Source organism: Mugil cephalus, chromosome 9 (genome assembly GCF_022458985.1).
Source record: "Mugil cephalus isolate CIBA_MC_2020 chromosome 9, CIBA_Mcephalus_1.1, whole genome shotgun sequence".
NCBI classification, from domain to species: domain Eukaryota; kingdom Metazoa; phylum Chordata; class Actinopteri; order Mugiliformes; family Mugilidae; genus Mugil; species Mugil cephalus.
Window position 1 is genome coordinate 4,675,501 of NC_061778.1, and position 22,505 is coordinate 4,698,005.

The following is a 22,505-nucleotide window of genomic DNA, read 5'->3' on the forward strand; positions in this document are numbered from 1 at the left end:
CATAGAAATCTGAGCGGTTTTCAACATTACAAACCAGCCTCCCCGTCTTCTTATAAAAATCTCATGTTTGTGTGAAGCTTCTTTTAGTCGATTGATGAGGCTGAGCTGAAATGTTTAGAAAGAAACCTCTGAAAAGAGGTTTTCATTTTTTTCATTTTCATTCATTGATTTGAAACTAGGCAGTCGATCTGAGAGGCAGAAAACTTCAAACTAAAAAGGAGAAACACTTCTTTGTGAAATCTTTTTTGGAGAAGACGTAACTATAAGTGCAGTTATTTTCTTTTACACTTTTGGAGCTTCCTGACATGTACAGGGCAGCCAGGCAACTGTATGAGGCCCATGTTTGTTAACTGTCACCTCCTCTTTAACCAAATCACAATTTATCTCCAGAAGTCGCCACTATTCCTGGGAGATGCATTGCTGACGTCTGTATGTTTTTACATCAGATCCACTCAGCGCAGCGGAGACTCTGTTTGATTATTTAGTAACAGACATTAGTTCTGCTTCTCGGGCAATGTGAGCCACCAAGTGAAAGCTGCAGTCTGAAGCTTTGCTGCTAAAGTAGCAGCGGCCCAGACTGGGAGTGCATTATGTAACAATGACATTCATTTTAGCATTGCTTGGAGACAAAACTGAGTCTTGGCAGGAGTGCTGCTCAGAATCTAAGGGTGCGCAGTGCTGATGGTGAAGGTGTTTGGATGAGTTGTTCTCAACAAAGTATGTTGAGTCGACTCTGAACCGTCCTAATTATAGTTCATAGTGTTGGAGGAATATATCTGAAAGAGTATTTTTACGGCTCTGGTTGATGAATTTCCATCATTCTGACCTATAGTAATAATCTAAACATTCCCAAACTTGATCATTACTTTCTAATAATATACATACACCAATCAGGCATAACAATATGACCACCTTCCTAATATTGTGAAGGTCTCCCTTCTGAGGGTGTCCTGTGGTGTCTGGCGACAGAATATAGTTAATGGGGGTCGTGGGGTCCTATTGAATGAGGATCATTGTGGATCATCCCACAGATACTTGATCAGTTTGGGATCTAGTGAATTTGGAGGTCAGGTCAGTGTCATAATGTGGTCATAATGTTATGCCTGATCAATGTAGTATATGAATATACATCATTATCACATCGTAACACCTTTCACCATAGTAATATTAGCTTATTATTAAGATAAGCCACATATTTAAAGGTTTTCACTTTAAAATATAAAGTTATGTTGTTTCACCAGCTTTCTGTGGCAAAACCAAAGCCGTGCGTTAGCAGCAAAGTGCTCCTCTACAGTTTTCCTTTTCAACAGGTTGTCGGCCTTAGACTTTCCCCACAATGTACTACTAATTGATCTGTCAACCTCTGTCATTATCACAAAGCAGAGTCTGATGCAAAGTACCTTTTAAGGGTTTTTAAGTTTATTCACAACAGGAGACATTTCATGGTATGAGGGAATTAATTAATATTTCATTGACAACAAATGAAGGTTTCCAAAAAACCTTCAAACATTCGTCAGACCTGAGCAATGAAAAGAAATTAAACTAATGGGGGAAAAAAAAAAATGTAAGTCGCTATCAACAAAAATATGAGAGATTAATATAATAGCAGTTGAACAATGGGTTCAGTTCAAGGGATCAAACGGCTTCTAAATGCTGTTTGATCTGTATTTTCCTTCCTCTCGGAAATGTCTGCAGAATGCCAGTCAACATGCAGAACCTTTACACTCATATTACATCAAAAGGTGAAGAACTTAATGGCTGAGCGGTCAGACATTGAGCTCAGCACCAGACTTCATATGCAATTAGGTGGAAGAAATGTTTGCACAACCCAAGAAGACATCGGCCTCCTGGATGCTCTGTGTTTGTTTGGCTCTCTCACACAGCGTGCACCAAGTGTTTGTGATGTGACGAGCGCAGATGTTGGACATTTTGGCGCCACTGCCAGTTTCACTCTGTGCCGTGGACAACGACAAAAACTGCGACTGTGCCAAATCACTTTGGTCGAGTCGAGTCACCAAGCAATCTAAGCTGAAACAAAGCTGCAACGTTTTCACCTTCAAACTTCTATAACAGGGTACATGCAAGTATGTTTTGGGGAAAAAGATAAAAGAAAAAGTTAGAGATCCTTGTAAAACAGAACCTGCAGCAGTTGAGAAGAGCAGTAAACAATAATTAGAAGTAGCGGCTCTGCAGATGCTAATTAGCTCATTGTGATGATTGACAGGCTTTGAGCCAGGAAATCGTCACGCTAACGCAGAGCAAGGTGCAACTACGGATTTTATGTGGTTTGTGATTTGAGACTGAAGCTTAGTTAATACCTCGCTACCTTTGATTTTGGATCATTTGAAACATGCTCTGTCACTGGAACAGGAAATGAGTCGAAGCTGAAGGTGCAGTCACTGCTACAGCATGAGCCGCTAAACAGATCTAAACATAAATCCAAAAGAACATTAATATTTTTAGGTCTATTAACATAAATACAGTTTATTTATACCAGTTGTGCAACAGTTACTTACTGTTCATGCATGCATACTATCCTCATATATCACAAACCTGCTGTGTTACATATTTTTTTATTTTCCTGATGCAGTTTTGCTGAATGTGCTGCTCATTTTGTTGAAGAAAGCCATAAAACCGAACATATTAAATCCTCCAACGTGTCCGTTACAGCCTCATCTTCCTCCTTATCTCCAGTCAGGCATTGGATGCCTTGCTCAAGTGCTACTCTGTCTCAGTCGTGCCGGGTGGAGAGCCCATTACTGTCATTTCTCTCCATTACTTTCTCTGCACACATGTCCAGCAGTTTGACCCTGCTCCTCTGAGGAGCACCATAAAGTTGGATATAAAATCTCAGCAGTGTCGATGCACAGTGGCCAACGTGATGGTTAACTGAATCTTCAATAATTCAGACTCTAATAATTCTCTTTTACACTTTACCTCTCCAGTACTTCGGCCCTTCACAGCGCTGCAGCCTCAGGTACACTGACCATAATATTTCATGTGTAAACGCGTCTGCACTCCTCGTTCTTAAAGGACTTAATATTATGATACTTTTGACAAAACCGCAGCCAGCACACTGGGAAGCCTCTGAGACTGTTCCAGCAAAACTAGAAAACTTGTTTTCCTTTATGTAGTGCTTGCTGATTTGTTGCTAACGCGATGCAACAATTGTGTTCCCATGCGAGCTTGACAAAAGAATTTAGTTCTGTGTGACCACCAGCTGATTAAAACTGTTGGTCACACAGACCAGGAGCCAGTGAAGAGCTATGCGGAATCAGTGTGACTGTGGAAAGCAAGGAGCTTGGGAATATCTTTTTAACCCAAGGCAATTCGTGGTTAAGCTGCAATTTCATAAATGCAGTGGAGCACATGAGTGCTCTCTCCAAAGAGTTTCTACTACATCCTATATACTAAAAGACTTGACCAGGGCTGCACTAACCTCTGTTTCCTCTTATATCTTTCATAAGGAGGAAAGTTGAACATCAACTTCCTTCTATTATTGATCCCTAGTTTTCAACAGGATGGGAGATGTTTTCACAGCTTTAAACCCATCCAACATGACTAGAGGGACTTTTTTACCGTTTGCTCAATGCTTACTCAGAGTTGGCTACAAACTAATTGTTGGCAAACTCGATGGCGTGGCTCTGTTATTTAAATGAGTGTCCAAAAGGTGAGCATTAACTTTGCGTATCACAGTTCAGCCGCCATGTCTCTGGTTTTCCTAATTAGAGGCGTGTCTGTCGGAGTGGTTGACCGTGGCTTCCATATCCTCATCAGGATCACTTCATATTCAGGAGTTTGCCACTGGAACCGTCAGCTTTATACCTCTTTCACACTGAAAATAGTGCGTTGTTGCTGGATTTTCCAACCAGGATCGACCCGTCTTGGGTGGGCGCCTATGGGCTTTCAGAGTGCCAGCACTCTCGGGTCTGACCTCTCACTGTGGGAACTTTTTTTCATCATTACACATTAAAGTGCGCTGAAACACTGCGAGGTAAACCATCAACAGCATGGACGTCAGCGAGTCGTTCATGTGATGTTAACTTGTTTCATGCGTTGCAATTTTTGTCCCTTTTTGCAAAGTTTACAAGGTCTGGAAAATGTCAGAGGGGTTGAGCTCAGCAGCACGTGAATCTCACGGTCTTGTGGTCTTGCCAGTGCGCTGCTGCCATGATCGATAAAAAAGGTGTTCAGAGAAAAACACGAACAGGGTCCAGGGAGCTCAGGAAGTTTTTTTATGCATGTAACGAGGGGACTCTTTGGGAAGGAACATTAATAGCAAAGCTCAAAAGAAAAGGTCAGTTTTAGCAGGGCCCCTACACTGAGAGACAAGCTGGTACCAACATTTGTTGTACATCGTTTATCCTGCACTTGTGGTTGCTTCTACACAGGCCGGAAAAAGAGACAGAGTCTCTTCTACAGAATCTCTGAGTGCAAATATGCTATCAGATAAGCTAATTTGGATGGCAAAGCAGTTCTATGAGGTTCTATGAAGTACATAGCTGTAACCCCGATGGCTGAAAATATAAAACATTGTGGTGGTGATCTATTGAAACTACTATTACAGAGAGCAACTTTCTACGTATACCCAATTCAGGCTGGAGTCTTTTCAGGATTAAATGAGGAAAGTTATCTGCTGTTGTGAGAGTGGAGTTGTGATATGTACCTACTTGCGCCCTTGATCCTGTGTGTGTATATATATATAATTCTTTTTATTTACTCTTTATTCTACATTTGAAGAGCCATTTATGGGTGTGGCATGGTTTCTTTTTACCTGTGGTTCCGCTGCCTGCTCACCAGGTGTATGTGATTACCTGACCTACTTAAGAGGATTCTGTGCACAGAGCGTTACACCCTGAAGAAGGCTGTTTGTGCGTGGGTTGTATCCTAGTGTCCGTTTTTCTTTTTACTACATCTAATGTTTTAAACCATTTCATTATGAAATTGCCTTCTAAAGACTTTTTATATTTTTTCCAGCTAGAGGAGTGTCTTGGAATTTTCTTTTGAGCTACGATAAAAAAAAAAAGGTGTGGTGCCTTATTACTATACAGGCTGAAGGCCTACTTTATATAAACACAGTCACATCAGCATTCCCTGATCGGTGGAATTTCCAGAACACGACGTAGGGCTAATTCACCTAAACGCTTCCATTAAAGATCGTGCAGCTGCACATTTGATTTGTTTGGTTGGAAAAAATGGGGGAAAATAATGTCTGCCCTTCAGCACAACAACAACATTATCAGGTAATTTAGAGGGACAAGGTGGGGTGCGTTTTTACACTGCAGACGAGCCAAGACGCTAAATTCCCAGGTCGATTAAAGGGTCATCTGACCCAGGAAGAAATGCTGCTGCAACCCTTTGACACTGACGAAAAGACCCGGGACAAGGCCACATTTCCGCGCAGAGTGAAAGGGGCTTTAGTGTGGACTCTTTCCTGTAATCCTGTTCTCTCGCTGCTTTCTCCACCTTATGGACTTCCTATGGAGCTTCTCTTGATTCCTGCTTTAGGAATAAACCCCTTTCTGGATTTAGTCACTTTTCTTTAGTTTGGACTGTAATTTAGATTTTCCGTCACCTTGGGGTCACATGTTTTTTATTTCCAATGGACACTTGAATAATTTGTGCTGCTTCACTACTGTTTTTCACGCTGCTTGTTGCCATTTCTATTTATATTTCTACCTTATTTATCTTGTTTAGTCATTGTTTACTAGTATCTATATTATAGGTATATATTATAGTTACTATAGGTAACAATCCGGGACTTGAATGCATATTTTCGTTCCATCTCATGCTTCTGTGTGGCTACAAATGACACATAAATATCCTTGAATTATTGAACTGAAGCTCTTTTGTTTCCTGCTTTGGGCCCAACCACTTAACATGACATCAACAACCAACATGAGGCGTCATCGATAAATTTCTGGCTCCTTTGAGAGATGTAGACAGGTGCGTGATATTGGACTCTGCTGATACGACTTTGCTTTAAAATAATTAAGTCAAAATCATTTAAAGCACTACACAGACCAGAATATTTATTTATAACTCATATGGACTAATTATAGTATCCGTGTGGGATTTGTTTTCTTCTTCTTTTTTTAATCACTGCGACCAACTGATTAGTTGACAAATACATTTGATTTCACATGATGAGAAATGCTTTCAATTGACTACAATAGCTTATTGTTTATTATTGTATTTATTTGATTATTGGTGCAGTTTTTCCAGGACATCAGACACAAAAAAAGACCGACCTCATACATGTTGCCTGGTATGAGTACAGCCACCTTCCCGGTTTGAACATTCGTCAGACTGTTCAGAATCAGGTGCAGTGTGGATTTGGGACTTTTGACCTACTTCTATTAAAACCCCACAAGGAAGCAACGTCACCAGGAGGTACAACTAAAACACACAGTGCTCTGCATGCTCGTACATTTAGGCACCACTGCCTCGCATCAGCGTTCTGCACAAACAATCTTGTCTGACTAACCTGATTAATTCAAATAATGAAAATGTGTAGAGGTTAGAAAATAATGACGAAGCCACGTATATAAGACTTTTTTTCTGATCTTCACCTTTATCCACTGCATAGAACAATCAAAATAAATGCCACAGTTGTCCGCTGCCAGTTCACTGAAGCAGATTTCACACATTCTTAACCCAGGTTGACCTGTAGGTATGTGACTGACTGACCATTACTTATTAAAAAGGAAATTAATCAGTGACACACAGGTAATTATGGTTCGTGTCAACAGGCTTCTCTGAGTGCACGAGGCATTTCTGAGTTAAGATATTCAAAGCACTCTCAGCTAATTGTACCATGAATGGGTTGTTGAGATGACACGACATTTCACTGTGTTATCGTGAATGCCATTTGTAAACCAGTCTTAAAGCCTCCGCTGATATATATATATTTAAAAAAAAAAGGGTTAACCTCCAACACAGCTATGAGAGTGTGTTTGTATTTTACTGAAAAACGTGATTCGGAGGCAGGAATCTAAGAATGGTCTCGGCGTTAGGTTGAGACACGGGGGACGTGGGAATAAGTAAAGAGGAGGATGATGCCGTTACCTGGATGTCATCAGATGTCAAGTGTCCCTTCATGTCGCAGTTCTTCTTTTTGGGCGGGGGAGGGGCCGGTTTGTGAGCGGGTGGGAGGTCAGTCCTGTTAAGAGAGTGAAAAGATAACATGACACTCAGCACAGTGAGGGATTGCCACTCTTTACGTCCCTCACCTTCTACAGCACTCTATAATGAGAAGTCCTGCCTGCACTTGCCTTTTTCACTCTTTCCTTGGGTTTTGATAGATCTCGTGTTGGTGGCTTTGTTGCAGCGGCAGCCATCCCTGCCCTTTCAAAGGCTCTCGCTGGAGAGACACTGTGCTAATGAGAGTGGGCTGTAATTGGACACTGAGGTGAGGAGATGGGAATGGAGGGGGTATAGGGGGCAGGGGAGAAGGGCATGTGTGAGTCAAGTCCTCAGGGTGGATCGAGCCTCATCCAGAGCGCCACGTGGGCAAACACCCTGCCTACTGTGCAGCGACTGTTTGTTTGACATATCTTCCCGAGCTGTATCTCAGCAGGCGCCTTGTGCTCTCCGCCTTTCTCTGCAGCCCTGGTGCTAGCATCCCCTGATCCCACGGCACCCGCCCCACCCTTCTGTTGACACACCTGGGGAAGAACAAAGCCTCGACAACCGAACACCTGCCCTCATTTCCACGGCCGCCATTAACGGAACAGTAAGCAACTATTTTCTTCAAATCAGCAATGGAAGCTTTGAATGGAGATGTAGGCCACTCAGGCACACAGTCACTGATGTGATAATGGAAATGGAAATTAATTTTTGTGAAACAGGAAAGACAGCTGTAACTGAAAGCTCCGCGCTGAAATAGTTTGAAGTGGCTCTGGATAATTATTTCAGACAAGGAAGCAGAAGGGTTGTTGTTACGGAATCGTTACAAAGAAAACCCCTTCCCTCAAACACGCCGCCAGTCAGATGTCATCTGTCGCATTGTGACATGATATCAGGAGCGATCAAAGATAATGAAGTGGAGCACAGACACTGAGCTGTGTACCTACATGCATTATCTCAGCTTCTCCCGCCTCCCATTCGCACTGGTTCACGTCCTTATTGAATAACATGACCTTTCCGCAAGGCCATGTCGGCGTTTTAATGCGCAGAAAATTTGTGCATGAGTGCACCTCTTAACTCTTTCTTTCACGCTCATTATTTCCAGTCCGTATCACCTTGTCTCCAGACAGGGCTGCTGTGACACTGCCAGATTCGTGTGGCACCCTCCTCTCCTCTGCCAGCCTGCAGCGCAGAGGCACGGCGGCGGATGCACAGAAAAGGCAACGTGCAGCACGCCATCTCCTCTACAGTAACCCCCCCTCTCTGCAGAGGCTACAGAGGAGAAACAGCCATTTTCCCCGAGACAGATAATTATGAGCCTCGTGGAAATGCGCTTTCCGCAGCTACGGCAGAGTGCTCATTATAAGGTATTATAATCCATTGCTTATGATTGACTGCATTCTGATACAGGTGAGAACTTTTTTCTTATAAAAAAAAAAAAGCTGTGACAGATGACAAGATAATTTGCTTTCAAGAAATGTAGGGTACAGAAAGTAATTTTCAGCTGCAGTCTGCCTGGCGCTCACACACGAAGACTCATTATGACTTTTCTCCACTAATGAACCCTTTATGCTTCGGTCTAATTGTCATTTTATAAATAAAAGAACTGTGGCATCACTCAACATGTGACACAGTGTTTACTGTTGTTTGGAGACAAATCAGCTGTGCTTCATTATGATTTGACAGATTCATTCAGGCTGGGTGAAGCCGTACGATGTTTACGTACGCCGCCGCATTTGCATTCAGATCCTTGCGCGCTTTTCAACTTACATTTGATCCCACAGGACCTGCGATGATTGCATTTCATTGCAAAAAGGAGCTTGTTCAAATAGGTAATGTGTTGGGGCCCCATATGCAGAGTGGGTTTATTAAATCTGACCAAACATGGAGGAATTCCCTCGTCTCATGACTAACACCCCCACGGCAACCACTTCCTCCCCGTCATAGCTCCTTGTCTTGATTGAATTCAGCTACATTTGTAATCACGTTATGCACTAGCAGAGGCCTCTGGGGACCGTCAGTGCATAGACCGTCACTACTGTTTGACACAATAGCAGGAAAACGGGGCAAAGAAGCAGCATCTGTGTTTGATGAAGTGTTGTGTGTGCAGAGCGTGCAAACACAAACTACTATGTGCACAGGCAAGCAGATACCAAGACAAACACACTGCGTGTGTGTGTGTGAGAGTGCGTGTGAGTGTGCGCAGTTGTTCAAGCTGTTCCCAATTCCATACCACAGACTAAGAGCATAAGTGGCCAAATGAAATACTTTATTGTGTTTTATGGAAGGAAGTAATAAAATATGTCAAACAAACTGAGCTGTGATCTTGGGAGCCTCTGCCAAAACTGGGGGAATGAAGGAGGGGTGGGGAGCATTTTTTTTTTTTTTTTTTAGCATTAAGATTAAGTACTTCCTGTTTTCTCTTTGCAGATCAAGCAAAGCATTTCAACAAACACTCACTCGTTAACAGATATTTCCTGTCGGTATTAAACTGGAGGACTTTGTCACATTTGGAGATCAAGGAAACCTTATTTTCACTTTATTCCAACTTAAAACTGTCTTAGTTTTGGTCTTTACTGGTATGATGTAGTGTCAACCAAAGATTCTGTAATGTTACTGGAATTTAGTGAGATGTAGCCATGACAAGCAAAAAATAAAATTAAAATAAAAATTTAAAAAAAAATGGCAATTTGAGTTAGGAAGATATTATTATTGGACATTATTTGATATTATTGGACTAATCTCAAGTTTAACTCGATCCAGTTGAGGCCATGATTATGCAATGAATTCCTCAAATATTTACTTGTATTGTAATTGTAACTGTATCCATATCTCAAGAAAACTGGGTCCAGATTCCTGAAAAGAATAAATCTTGTTGTGGACTGTGGATTTAATCTGCTTCACAACCTCAACGATATACATATATATATGTATGTTTACTTCTGTGAGAGTTATCACTGACAAGGATGGGCAAAAGAATAAAGATGTAACAATGTTTTTGTTTTTTGCTGTTTTTGTTCTTTGTCTCTGACAGCAGCTACTTTTTTTCCATATTTCTTGTGTGAACAGCAGCGTCTACTCAGAATGAGCTACACATGCACATCTATTGGATCTGATTGTGGTGTAAACCAACTCCCGTGCACACGATGAAGCGATTCGAGCTGGACTGAACCGTGCCAATGTTGACAGTTTGATGGAGTCGTTAGAAAAAGCTTCACGGCGGCAGTTATTAGTCATCCAGTCATTCAGGTAGTGGCTGCTTTGCAAGACAATAGCAATGCTGTCCAGCAGTGACCTCCCACTAGATAGCTAGTTCATTTTTTTGTCATGCAAATCTCAATAAGGTTAGCTTAGATCTTAAATGTACCATTTTCCTCATTTCTTGACCCTTTCTTGCATTTTTACCAACTGAAATTGCATTTGAGAATAGAAAGACGACATAAAGAGTGATTAACAGGCTCTGTGCTGCGCTTTCCCTTAATCTGAGCCCCATCAGTCATTAGTCAGATGTAATGATGTTCTCCCCAGCTTGACCACCTCATGTGCATCTCAGCTGTGCGATCACACAGACTTCCTGAGTGCTGCGTACGATGCAGGCAGCATGGAGGCGTTGGCTCAGCGAGACGCAGACACTAATGAAAGCTGACAAGCACCACAAGCCTGTAGGGAGCAGAAAGCACGGGGCAGGGAACCATAAGCTACATTCCAGTTTGCACCGTTTCCCACTCAGACATCCACCTTGAAGACCTTGCTCCTCCTCGCTCTGTTGGCTACAAAAGGCTCAGGGCAGCTTAAGGCGAGATTTAAGGCGGATAGCGAGGAGAAAACATAACTAATCCTTAAACTGAGACGAGTAATCTGCGAGGGAAGATTTACAGCACAGAAAATGACTTTTACAATGCACTCACAAAAAAAAAAAAAAAAAAAAAAAAAGTGAGTTTCCTATTAGGAATCTTTGCAGCAGCGAGGCAGGGTTTGAGCTCAGATAATAAGAGTTAAGATATCCCTCGGTGTGACAGTCAGAAAAACACTCTTCCTGTCCGCAGCGTGTGTGCGAAAAAAGTGAAGTGTTGCATTCCCACAAGCGTTTGGATTAAAGAGCTGCTGTGGCGCCGCGGCCCTGCTCGTGGAAAGCAGCGTGAAGTGTTTGAGCCGGTCCTCTGCGCTCTCATTGATTTCTGTTGATCACAATCTTATTTGGCAATTTAAATGCTAATGATACTTTTAATTGCAAGACGGGATAAATGTGATTTGATCTTTAGGAGGCAATTACTTTCATGCTTTGTCTAGCTCCGATCTTTTGAAAAGGCGGACAACAATTACTCTGCAAAGCTCAGCTTTTTTTTTTTTCTTTTCTTTTCTAATTCTCTCACAAGAAAACAAAATAAATTATAAAAAAAACAAGAATGAAACAGAATGGCGTTTTTGTTTTGTTTTTTTTTGTTCTTTGACAAGTTTATCAAAAACTATTTTCTGTTGCTGCAGGAAAGTTTTGCTATTTGGAACATTTAACTTTACAGTTATACACAAACGGTCAGTTTCCAAACCCCTTTTCAACACCTTAGCATTGTTGCTAGTATACATACACCGCTATACAAAGACATGGACAGATGAAGGTGATTCTTAAACACTTGTACTGCATTTATAACATTCTGTACAGAGAAACCAAGCACCATTTGTCTTTACGTATAAACAACAATAATAATTTATATGAATTCACAGCCAGTACAATAACAGTCCATGTTGAATGACAGGAAAGACAATACTACTTTGGTTACAGCTTGAAAGCAAGTAGCCGTCCGACAATAAAATCCATTTATCACATTTAAAAGGTCTCCACACAGCAATGATGAGAAGCACTGGTGACCGGTTTATAAATCATAGGGTACACAAGAACAAATCATGTCTCTGCAAATCACTCCTGCCGCTGTCAGGGACTTGCAACTGCAACATCAATTGTTTCACCTCTCTGTATCTTCTGCTGATCATTTCAAATATCCTCCTTAACAATGATGCTACCTTCCCGTCCGTCAAGACCATTTCCAGCTCCCGAAAGGGAGACAAATATATGTACCTATGCTAGTGAAAGAAACATCGATATGTGTTGGCTTGGATTCCCAGCTCATCCTTAAATATATAGTGTACATTCTGCATGTGATTCTTTCAGATATTGTTGTAAAAGTTGAAAAAAAAAAAAAAAAGGGCTGCGAAGTCGCCATCAAAGTGATTTATACCAGTGGATGCCTACAACTGTGTCAACACCAGCTGTACGTCAGGAGAGCGAATTCATTTTTTTGCCACATTCATTTATTGTTTCTTTTTTTTTTTTTTCGTAGCGCTGCAAATGGCGGTGCTTTTCAGCATTTTGGAGGTCATGCATCACGCTCGGGCAAAAGACAGAGCGATGAACACATTATTCTGAGAACATCGCCTTTGACAATGCCCATCTATTTTGATAATCAGTTGACTATTGTGCCAGTGCGGCCTCTAAAGGGCCAGTGATTTATTAGGATTGACCAATTTTGAGTCACATCATGTGCTGCTTTGTGAGGGCAAACAGAGGCGTGACTGGCGGTGCAGTCAGGCATGTTATCAAATGCCCAGGCTTGATTAACAGCTCATCAACATGCAGAATTAAACAGTCTGGCTAAATGCTTCCCCTTTACCCCGACATCAGACACCCATATAAAACTATGAATCTCTTGCAGTACAGTTCTCTGCATAAAAATAAACCCCACACATTCTCTTGCAACTTTTCTGCATTCGTATAATTGGACATTTTTCTTTTTTTTTTTTTTTTTTAAATAAAACAAAGTAAACAGTTTCTTCATAAGACACTGAACATGTTTTCATGACAGGAAACGGACACAACATTTGAACATCTGCACAGTTAAAGCTCAGAATCACATTTCACTACATCGAGTGTTACATGCCAAACTACGGTTACAGCACTGACACAACTCTTGTCATGCATATTGGACGAGACTCATGCACACAAAGGAGGGGAAAGAGCAAGAGGTGGAGGGAGGGGGGGTGGGTGGGGGGTGGGGGGGTTGGTCCATTAACGACGACATAATCGTTGAGTTTCAGCTCGTGTAAAACGAAGCGTTGAGATTTCCCTTTGATTCCAATTTTGATGTGCATCAGTAGTCTGTTCTGTCCGAGCTCCCCTCATCTGATAACGTACAAGTGGAGCTGGGTATTTTATCTTAAGAATTTTGATTGGGTTTAATTGGTCTTGGCACTGTTTTCATCAAGCATAATTTATTTTCATTCACAGCCATTTGTTTAAACTGGCATAATTGCATGGAGACGGTTGGCTTTTGTCATGCATCGAATACATTTTTCTTCGAAAGTCTCTTGAATGCAATGGAAACAAATTCCTCAGATTCCAAGATTTTTTAGACATCGAGTCCGGTGCAACTGTGTCTGATAAATGGTGCATGGACGCTCGCTGCTCTCAGCGCTCACAACGGTGTGCTCAAGTATGTCACTTGCAGGCCACCATTACATGCAGGCAACAGAATAGAGGATCCAGGAGGACAGGGATCGGCTGGGGACAGACTGGGGTCAGGTGCCTCTACTTTCCTTGTAGGGGACTCTGGCTTCTCTGGCCCCTGTGTCACACAACTATCAGCAACAGCAGCAACAGCAATGCTGAGGGAGGGGAGTGGGAAACAGAGAGCAGTTACTTTGGCATCAGAGAGAGAGAAAGAAAGATAGATTAGCAAGGGGGGAGAAAGAGACAGAAAGCAATGGGAGTGGTAAGAGTCTGTGTGCTTCATTTGTCTTGAAAAGCATTGCTGAGAGGTGGAGGCAGAGTAGGCTCTGGGTCCCTGTGGGCCTGCAGCCACCACACAGCACCGAGACGTGACGCAGTAGGAGACCGAAAACCCTGGCAGAACGTCTCGTCACTGCTAGATGTTCGCTCGCCGCCGCTTTGGATGTCAAATCAGAACATTCTGGAGGGGGGAGCTCTAAAATAAGCATTGTAATCGCATCATGTGAGTTGATTAGGAGCTCATGTGCACCCTCAGCCAGATTCTGCACACCCCCAACCTCAGCTGTTCTGGTAATATTCCCAGAGAGAATGATCGCCAGCTCCTGCATGCAGCAGCATCCTCCCATGGGAATGTGCTCTGCATCTTGTATATCCAGTGGGGTAACATGGAAGCCCGAGGCAGCCAACGAGCTAACTGTTAATACAAGGTGTTTTTTTTTTTAGACAAAAGCGATTATTAGCAACTTGAATCTTTGTTCCCCCTCACCCCCCTCCCCCTAAATGGAAAAACACTTTGGTGACAACTGCTCCTAAACAGATGGCGGACAGTTTTAGCGGAATGGAATAACGCAGGAAGATATTTTAGACTTTCACAGCTCTGTCTCTCTGTTGTTCTCTCAGCTACACCCTCTGCAACGTCTGTTTTCCCCTCTGTGCATGTGCAGCAGCTGGCAGTGTTCAAAACCGTCATGGCCCCTGGTTTGCAGGCAGAACAAAATTACCTGGTTGGCCGGAGAAGGGGTTGCATGAGGAGAAAACGTCAGACTAACTAAGTCCCTAAATCCATTTTCAACTAGAGTTTGACGGACCTAACTGATCCTAAAAAAGTCGTTTTAGTCTGAATTCACATTCTGGGCTGTATTTCTATATTTCTTCGGGAGCCTCAGCGTCAGGTTTGATTGAAGAAAAATATCTGAATCATCTTTGCATCTCTCTGGCTATGAACAGGTTTCCAGCCCCAGCCGTGGAATCGTTCATCCACTAATTACTGTTTCAATGGAAATTTATTCGCATAACTCTGCAGCGGTTTCTCAAAATAAAATTTAGAAGCAGCCTGACCTCTGGAACCTGCCGCGTGCTCAAGAAGATCTGCTTTACTTCCTAATGATATCATAACCATCCAACAGAGATGAACCTTTCCTGAGAAGAGGCTGCAGCACATGCTCCTCCAATCAGTCCTGATTAAAACAATAGTGCTTTAATAGGGAATGGGCCCACATTACAATCAAGCAACCACTTGATAGCTGCAGCTCTAAAGATACCCGTTCATTCTGTCTGCTATAGTTTATGAAGTTAAACTTGTTTTTATAGTTTGCAATTAGATTATATTTCATAAAATGGCCTTTAGAGATGGAGACTATTGGCAAAATATATGACGATGAGTGGTGTTCAGCATGTTCTTCTGTCTCTGGACATTAGCTTTCGTTAAAAAAAAAAAAAAAAAAGTGTTCTGTCCATTTCAAAGTGTTTTTCTCTTGCGGACTGACAAGAGCGCACACCTAATCTTACCACCTGTCCAGCCCCCTGCAATATTCTCTGGCGGAGGCTTGGTACTCACAGGTCATTATCTGTCTCAGTGCGTGTCTTCTGCTGCCGCCGATGGACCATGAAAACAGTAGCAGCCACACCGGCAATCAGTCCAATGGCAACGACACCTCCAAGGATCCCGATAACGCCACCGGGGGGACCCTGCGGCAACGGCTTCTCTGCAGACGGGAGGAGAACAAACAGCGTCAGGGCCATGCTGCCGGGCTCAACCAAAACAACCACAATAAAACAGAGGCCAAAGGGCAAAGAGGCTTCACTAATGTCACACGAGGTTGAAAACTTTTTGCAGTAAATCACAAGGCTGAGGAAATATTTCAAAAAGTATTTCAAAACAACAGTAGCAATTCATCTGAAATGACCAAAAGAAACATAATAAAACAAACAATGGACTGTTGGGAAACTCATTACAAACCAGTTGACACGGCATTTGCCAGGCTTGAGGCTTTCTGTCATAAAACACATCCAAACATTAATTTCAGACTCGTATTTCGGGATGAGACCATTGTCCACCCCTGCCCTGGCGCTGCATGAATACCGCACTGCTGTGGTCACTCGGCAGCTGCTGCTGCATTTCTAATGTGTGCTCCATCAAATGTTCAAAAGGAGCTTAAATTGGCTTGGATTTGACAGCGAACCCAAATGCACTCTCAGGAGCATGACAAAGCTATTATATTTTAAAGTTCTTGCCAGCAGAGGGTAACAAATACAAAAAAAAAAAAAAAAAAAAAAAATATTGCCAGCTTTGCAGGGAGGGAATGAGTGTGTTTTCCAAAGTTAAACAATTTACCTAATTCTGCTGAGAGCAAAACGTGAGTCTGTCAGTTCAGGGAACTCACAAAGGAGACACGAAGGTTTGACTGTAAACATTTCCGATTGTTGATGTAACTCCCCGCAATGAGTTCAACGCTCATGTTCCTCCACTGTTGACAAGGTCTAGGGCTATTAACTTCAAAAAAAAAAAAAAAGGACACAGTGGAAAACTAAAGCCACTGATGCGACCTCGTTTTAAGAGCTGCACTATCGTCTCTTCAGCGTAATATTTTTAAGTGTCTTTGAGAGCAGGCCTCCGGGCAGGATCCTTTTTTTGAGATTTTGAAGGACTGTCAAAAGTAATCTGTGACCAGAACATCAGAAAGTAGAAGAATTACCGGGAAATGAATACCTTTGATGGCAAGCATACGACTGCTTTGTCTAAATTTATTGAAGGGAATGGAACATTCTTAGAAACCGTCTCCGTGTGAGGGCCTGTTGATTGTGCGGTTTCGCGTCTAATAAACAATGAATCATCCTGCATGTGATCAGAATGCATCAAACTGGAATTCATCTGCTGTCACGGATAAAAAGTGAAATTACTGCAGGTCTCATGTGAGTTTCTTCCATTGTGTCCCCACTGATATCAGGCACTAAAATAGAACCGCCATCTCTTTTAAGAAGTTGTTTTGTTTTTTCCTGAAGACAAACGGCATCTGTTTTCTTCGACCGGAGCAGTTAAAGCTGTCCTTTTTTTAAGACAAGCCAGGGACCAATCAATGCCTGTGTTGTGATGGGACACAGCAAATACTCACTATCTTCCACTTTGAAAGGGAAAGCCTATCTTCTGCCCTCATGATGTCTCCATTATTATCTGTCGGTCCCTCCCAGTAGTGACAGGGACAAGGCCTTTCCTCCCAGGGGAGCTCTTCTCAACAACCCCTGCGTGCCTCAATCTCTGCACATAATGATGGATACACAGAGGGCTACTTCACATGCAGCCACACAATAGCGAGCAGGTTAGAGCCACCTTGTACACTCGGCGCACGCTTCCTCAAAGACTCTGCGATTATACATCATGTCCATCTGATTGCCGTTCCGCGGCCGCTGCGGCCGATCTAATTTTGTGTCCTCTGGTTCTTAAAAAGTCGCGTCATGTCAAATCTACGCACCAAAAGAAAGTAAATGGGATTTCTTGTAGCGACACGCACTTCTTTGTTGTGATGCCTTTCAATGAAAAGACAGTGGAGTTTGCTTTGAAGAGCAAGCGTAAATGTGATCACGCCGTGGCATGGGGACAGAGAAGCTAGAACTCCTACTGTTGTCTCATCACGCTACAGAGAAAGCCAGTGGGCTGAATTTCATGGCCCTAATGCAAATGCCAGACACAATAGTCTGTTGTGTAACACTAATACACAGAGGAGTGGACTGGATCAGAATGCAATTTCCCTGTTGTGAAGCCTAAGGCACTCTGCACACCGGATAAACACTGTCACCTCCTAACACATAAAGTTGGGTGAGCCATCTGGTGAACGTTTTGTTTCCTTCTCATGTAGCTGGAGAATCATCAAAAATTAAAAAAAATAACAAACAAACATCATTTTCTGTACAGGAGTTTCCCATTACGGCGTCAAATTTTCTTCCTGTCTTCACATACGGTTTGTTGAAACCAATATGTGAAACGTTACCGCGCCTGGCGTGGATAGCAGCGAGCCTCGCGGAAACAATGCCCCATACACTCCCACGCATTTAGGATTTACACACCACGTCCGGATGATTTTAACGCAAAAGCGAGAGCGCCGTTCGACTGAAGCGTAGCCCTGCCACAGAGTGTGCGCCATCAGATTCAATTAGTCCGAGTCAGATGCCATAACTGTGCCAGATAACTGGTGCCTGACAATTCAATTACTGCAGGGAATTTATACTCAAGGATGTGAATTACTGCAGATTCAGAACTGCAACCAGGAAGGTTGTTTCTGTTAAATTAAAGCCCCGACTCCTCACATCACATCTCAGCTGTCAACAAAGCGAGTTTTAAAAGAAGAAAAAAAAAGCAATAGCGTGAAACCAGTCCAGCACAGGAGCCATCGAGGGACGTCAGAGCGAGTGTGCATTTTATGGAGTTCAAGTATCCAGATGCCAAAGGAATTGAAGAAAAATATAGGATGGGAGTGAAATGAGTCACTGAGAAATATTTATGAGTAACCTTTGACTGTGCTCGGCTTCTGTGACTCAGATTAGTCATATGTTAGTGTTCTCCTCTGAAAGAGAGTGTTTGGAAATACCCCTGCTTTACAAATGCACAGCCGGTACCACATTTAGAGAAACTAGGTATACTGGGTATTATCTTCATCTACAACATAGGTCTCCAACAGGGGGTCCACAACCCCTAGAAGGTTCACAGGGGCAAAATCTTTGGGTGATCAGAAATTTTTCATATATTTTTTTTTTATTTTCCCCAGAAAATCGTTTAAATGCACATTAACATGAATCCATCATATTTTTGTGAAGTGATAAATCAAGGTTATCTGGCACTAGTCAAGACCTGTCAATCTAAGCCTCCTGTACAAAGTAGGCCCCGCCCCTATTGCTGCTGATCCAATCATGAGGCAATATATTACAGTACACTATTTAATCTCTCCATCAGTTTGAGGGTACTTGGCCTGAAAAAACGTTGAAGACCCCATCGTCATCAGATAAAGAAGAAAAATTAATGACACGTTGTTTGTCGGAGAAAAAAAAACCTGTCTCTCAATTGGCTGCACAGCAAAGAGCAGAACAGGCAAAGTGGCTAAAGTTGTTCAGCTTGCATTATGAAACACCACTATATTGGTCATTTAGGAGAAATTATGGTCATCTTCCAGAAAAAAGAAGATGTGCATTTTGTATTTGTGACGGCAGCGACTGCACATTACATCGTTAAATACGTACTGAGAAGAAGAGGTCGTGAACTGAACTCAAGAAGTACTGCAAAGCTACGCTCCTTTAAATCAGACATGCTACCAGTTTGCAGAAAGCTCCCTTTTCACTAAGTAAATAAAGTTTAATGCAGAAGCTTCTTCTTTGCTTCTGGAAGCTGCAGACATTGATTAGGAGCATGAGTAGCAAAAAAAAACAACTACCTGAGGACACAAAAAATGTTCACCCGATAAGATTTCTGAGTGTACACACACTTTCACATTCAGCAGATACAAAGCAACTTTAAAGATCGACACTGGCTGCTGGAGATTTGACGTAACTGGTCAATAACTTCATTCAGGCTTCGCAGGCCTTTCAGGCTGAAAACCTCTGTTCATATCAGAGTCGATCGCAGAACAATGTGGTAGATGTACAGCTCACAACCATTTAATACGTTAAAAAAAAAAACAGGTTAAAAACACCAGCAAATACCTGTGGTAATTCTATGATTGTGTCCATTAAAGATAGACCAGTCAGGCATAACATTATGACCACCTTCCCGATATTGTGTAGGTCTCCTTTGTGCCTCCAAAACAGCTCTGATGTTGAATTTGGAGGCCAAATCAACACCTTGTGCTATTCTTCATATATATATTTATTATTATTATTTATTTATTTATTTATTTGAGTTGTTCCTGAAGCATTTTTATGTGTGTGCGCCTGTGTCAGGCTGCATCCTGCTGGGTGCTAGCTGGTGCGTGACTGGTCTGGTCTAGGTGGGTGGCAAATGTCTAAGAAACATCCACATGAAAAAGTTTCCCAGCAGAACACCTAATTATAACAAGATGGTATTTACTTCTCCTGTCAGTGGTCATAATGTTGTGGCTGATTGGTGCATAGATTATGTAAAGGATGTCGATCTGCACCGAAGAGAACAGAGACTATTTTTATAGATTTTTAGCTCCTAATGCAACATATGAGCCTTCATCATTGACGCATCGCCGCAAATCAAGGAACCCAAAGAACTCCTATAAACTACAAACGAGCCGTTTGACCTCCTTTTATTTTTCGCCTTTGGAAAACCTGCATAAAATCTGAACTCTATTGAGTAAAGCCAGTTGTTCAGATATGTCTTGTAGCTGCCACTGAAAGATTGCTATTGATTTTCAATAAGTGTAAAGCAGCCATCCGTGCAGCATCTCTCTCTTTGCTGTCATTCCCACACTGTGGCACATTTAAGCTGACAAACCTGACCTTGACTTTCCGTGGCTGCGGCTCCCTCCGAGCTGGTGGCGACCTTAATTCCCGTCACATCTACTCCCTCAGTGTTTCTCTGCGCCGCCCCACGTATGTGTGTTGTTGCTGTTTTCTCTGATGCACAGTATTCCAGCGTGGAGTACATTCACGGGCCTCTGTCAGCCTTGATAGGCTGCGTGGCATTGCGTCAGCTAGCGGCTGATGGAGAGTCAGGCTTTCCTGACATACCCGCAAGAAGGTATCAATGACTGAGTGCAGCCTCTACCCAGCAGGTTCTTCTTTCCGCTGCGCATTTCAAACCTGCAGCCGGCAAAAGCCGTGTCATGGGATTCGGAGGGACGTAGTGAATGAGTGCTTTGCATGTGATGATTACTTATTCATTCCTCCGGCAGAGCCCACAGATTCTTATGCAGGCTTCCAACAGGGGGCGGTTACTACTTAGAGAGGATCTGGCAACATTTTTATGGTGTAACGGCAACTGATGAGCTGAAGCTGTGGCCTGAAAATTGATTACTTTCTCGCTGCTGCTTTTTTGAGTAAATGTGAACTGCACGCAGAGCGACACAGCATTTCTCCGTCTGGACAGTCCAAAGGCGTGAAAACAGTGTAATCTTGAGCACCAGCTGTACTCAATAGCCAAAACATGTGGGCTCTAGTGTTACCGGTCTCCCATAGAACATGTTAGTCACACATACCGGAGCAGGAAGAGTTCAGGTAGGAGGTCAAAGGGTGAGAATTTTCCAGCTGGAGCGGGCTTTGCCCACTCGAAATCCAATCTGTCACAGAATGCAGCAATGCGGGTTTTAAATGGAAGCAGGTTTTTTTTTTTTTTTTTTTTTTTAAAGCGGATCACTGCCACGTACCTGCTGATGCCCGGCGTGGATCATCAAACACCGGCAGAGTGAAGACAATTCAAAGCTTAATGGCGTCTTTAAATGTAAAGTCCTCCCTCCAGGAAATGTAGCGCGGGCTCGAAACTATAAGACATCACGCTGATGGTGTTACGAGGACATTTGTGTAGTGGTGTTTTGGAAAAAAAAATGTTCCAGGCATAAGTCTGAGCGTATTCCAAGAATGAATGTGGCTCCTGGCGCTCTCCCTCTCTCCCATCAGAAATTGTAATTGCTATCTTCTCCACAGGGGACGGAATACTTTCCAGCAAAACTGGGGAGTTTTCAAGTGGACAGATTGAGAGTCTGGCTACTAACCCGCGCCAGCTCCACACCACCAATGCCAGTCTGAGACGGCCACCTGTTCCAAAGACCACACTGACTGGTTTTCTACCTTGGCCTGCACAAGTCGCCAGTCGACCAGCACAGTGAAACGGTCAAGGTGTCTTGTTGCTTTTATCTCTTTATTCATGAGCTGAACAGCTACCTTATGTGGAAGCAAATGCCCAGGCTGTTAGTAATTTATCTAGGGGACATTTTTTTTTTTTTTTTCTCCTAAACTTTTTCCACATTGGGTAAATGCTGCGGGCCCAATAAAGAGAAAGAAATGTGGTTTAATGGAGTTCATAAATCTGTGTTCATGCTGCCAGCTCCAAGCGGGACATGCTGTTTCGTCTCCTTCTCCACCCCCCCTGCCTGGGTTGGTAATCTCGTTAAAGTTCACTGTTTCCAGAGCTCTCTCCTCTGGGAGGTGGGATTCCCTCCCCTTTTCCACAGTAGTTTACCCTCTGGAGAGGCCTGCATCCTATTTCAGCTGGGTTCGCCCTCGTGCCCTGCTCCTCCACCATCTCTCAGACATGATGTGTCAAAATGTTGACAGGAGCCGAAGGTGAACGGCGAAGACGCGTGATTGCTGTTCAACAACACTCCACAGAGGGCAACACTTCATTAAATACAAATTGTTAACACGTGCGATGTGTTTAGTTACATGGAACCAAGATCATTATAAACCTGACGGTCTTGCCCTTGCCGAGCTGCCTAAGCTCAGAGTAAACATAATATCGTAATGGCTTTTTTTACCCCCTATGTTATTTCATTTGGTTTGTTTTACTTTACATTTTTGCATTCCTTCACTGACACTTGCTGCAAAGGGCCACGTTGGAGTAAAAGATGGATGTCAGTGCATGGCTGAATAAGCGCCTGCTGAGCCATTAAGTTTCTCTTCCATTCCTGTGTAAACAGCTTTTGACTCA

The 22,505-nt window shown here is 42.8% G+C and overlaps 1 protein-coding gene across 4 annotated transcripts in view; it reads right to left on the reverse strand.

Moving 5' to 3' along the window:
- Window positions 1-22,505, reverse strand: part of nectin1b (nectin cell adhesion molecule 1b) — a 155,125-nt gene that overhangs the window by 21,480 nt on the left and 111,140 nt on the right. For 3 of the 4 annotated variants that reach the window (XM_047593845.1, XM_047593848.1, XM_047593847.1), the window contains exons 6-8: window positions 15,468-15,615; window positions 13,717-13,785; window positions 7,069-7,162 (exon numbers count right to left, since the gene is read on the reverse strand). In XM_047593845.1, coding sequence (XP_047449801.1) covers window positions 7,069-7,162; window positions 13,717-13,785; window positions 15,468-15,615 — 311 coding nt within the window. The remainder of the gene's footprint in view (window positions 1-7,068; window positions 7,163-13,716; window positions 13,786-15,467; window positions 15,616-22,505) is intronic. The other variant, XM_047593846.1, reaches the window with a different exon arrangement.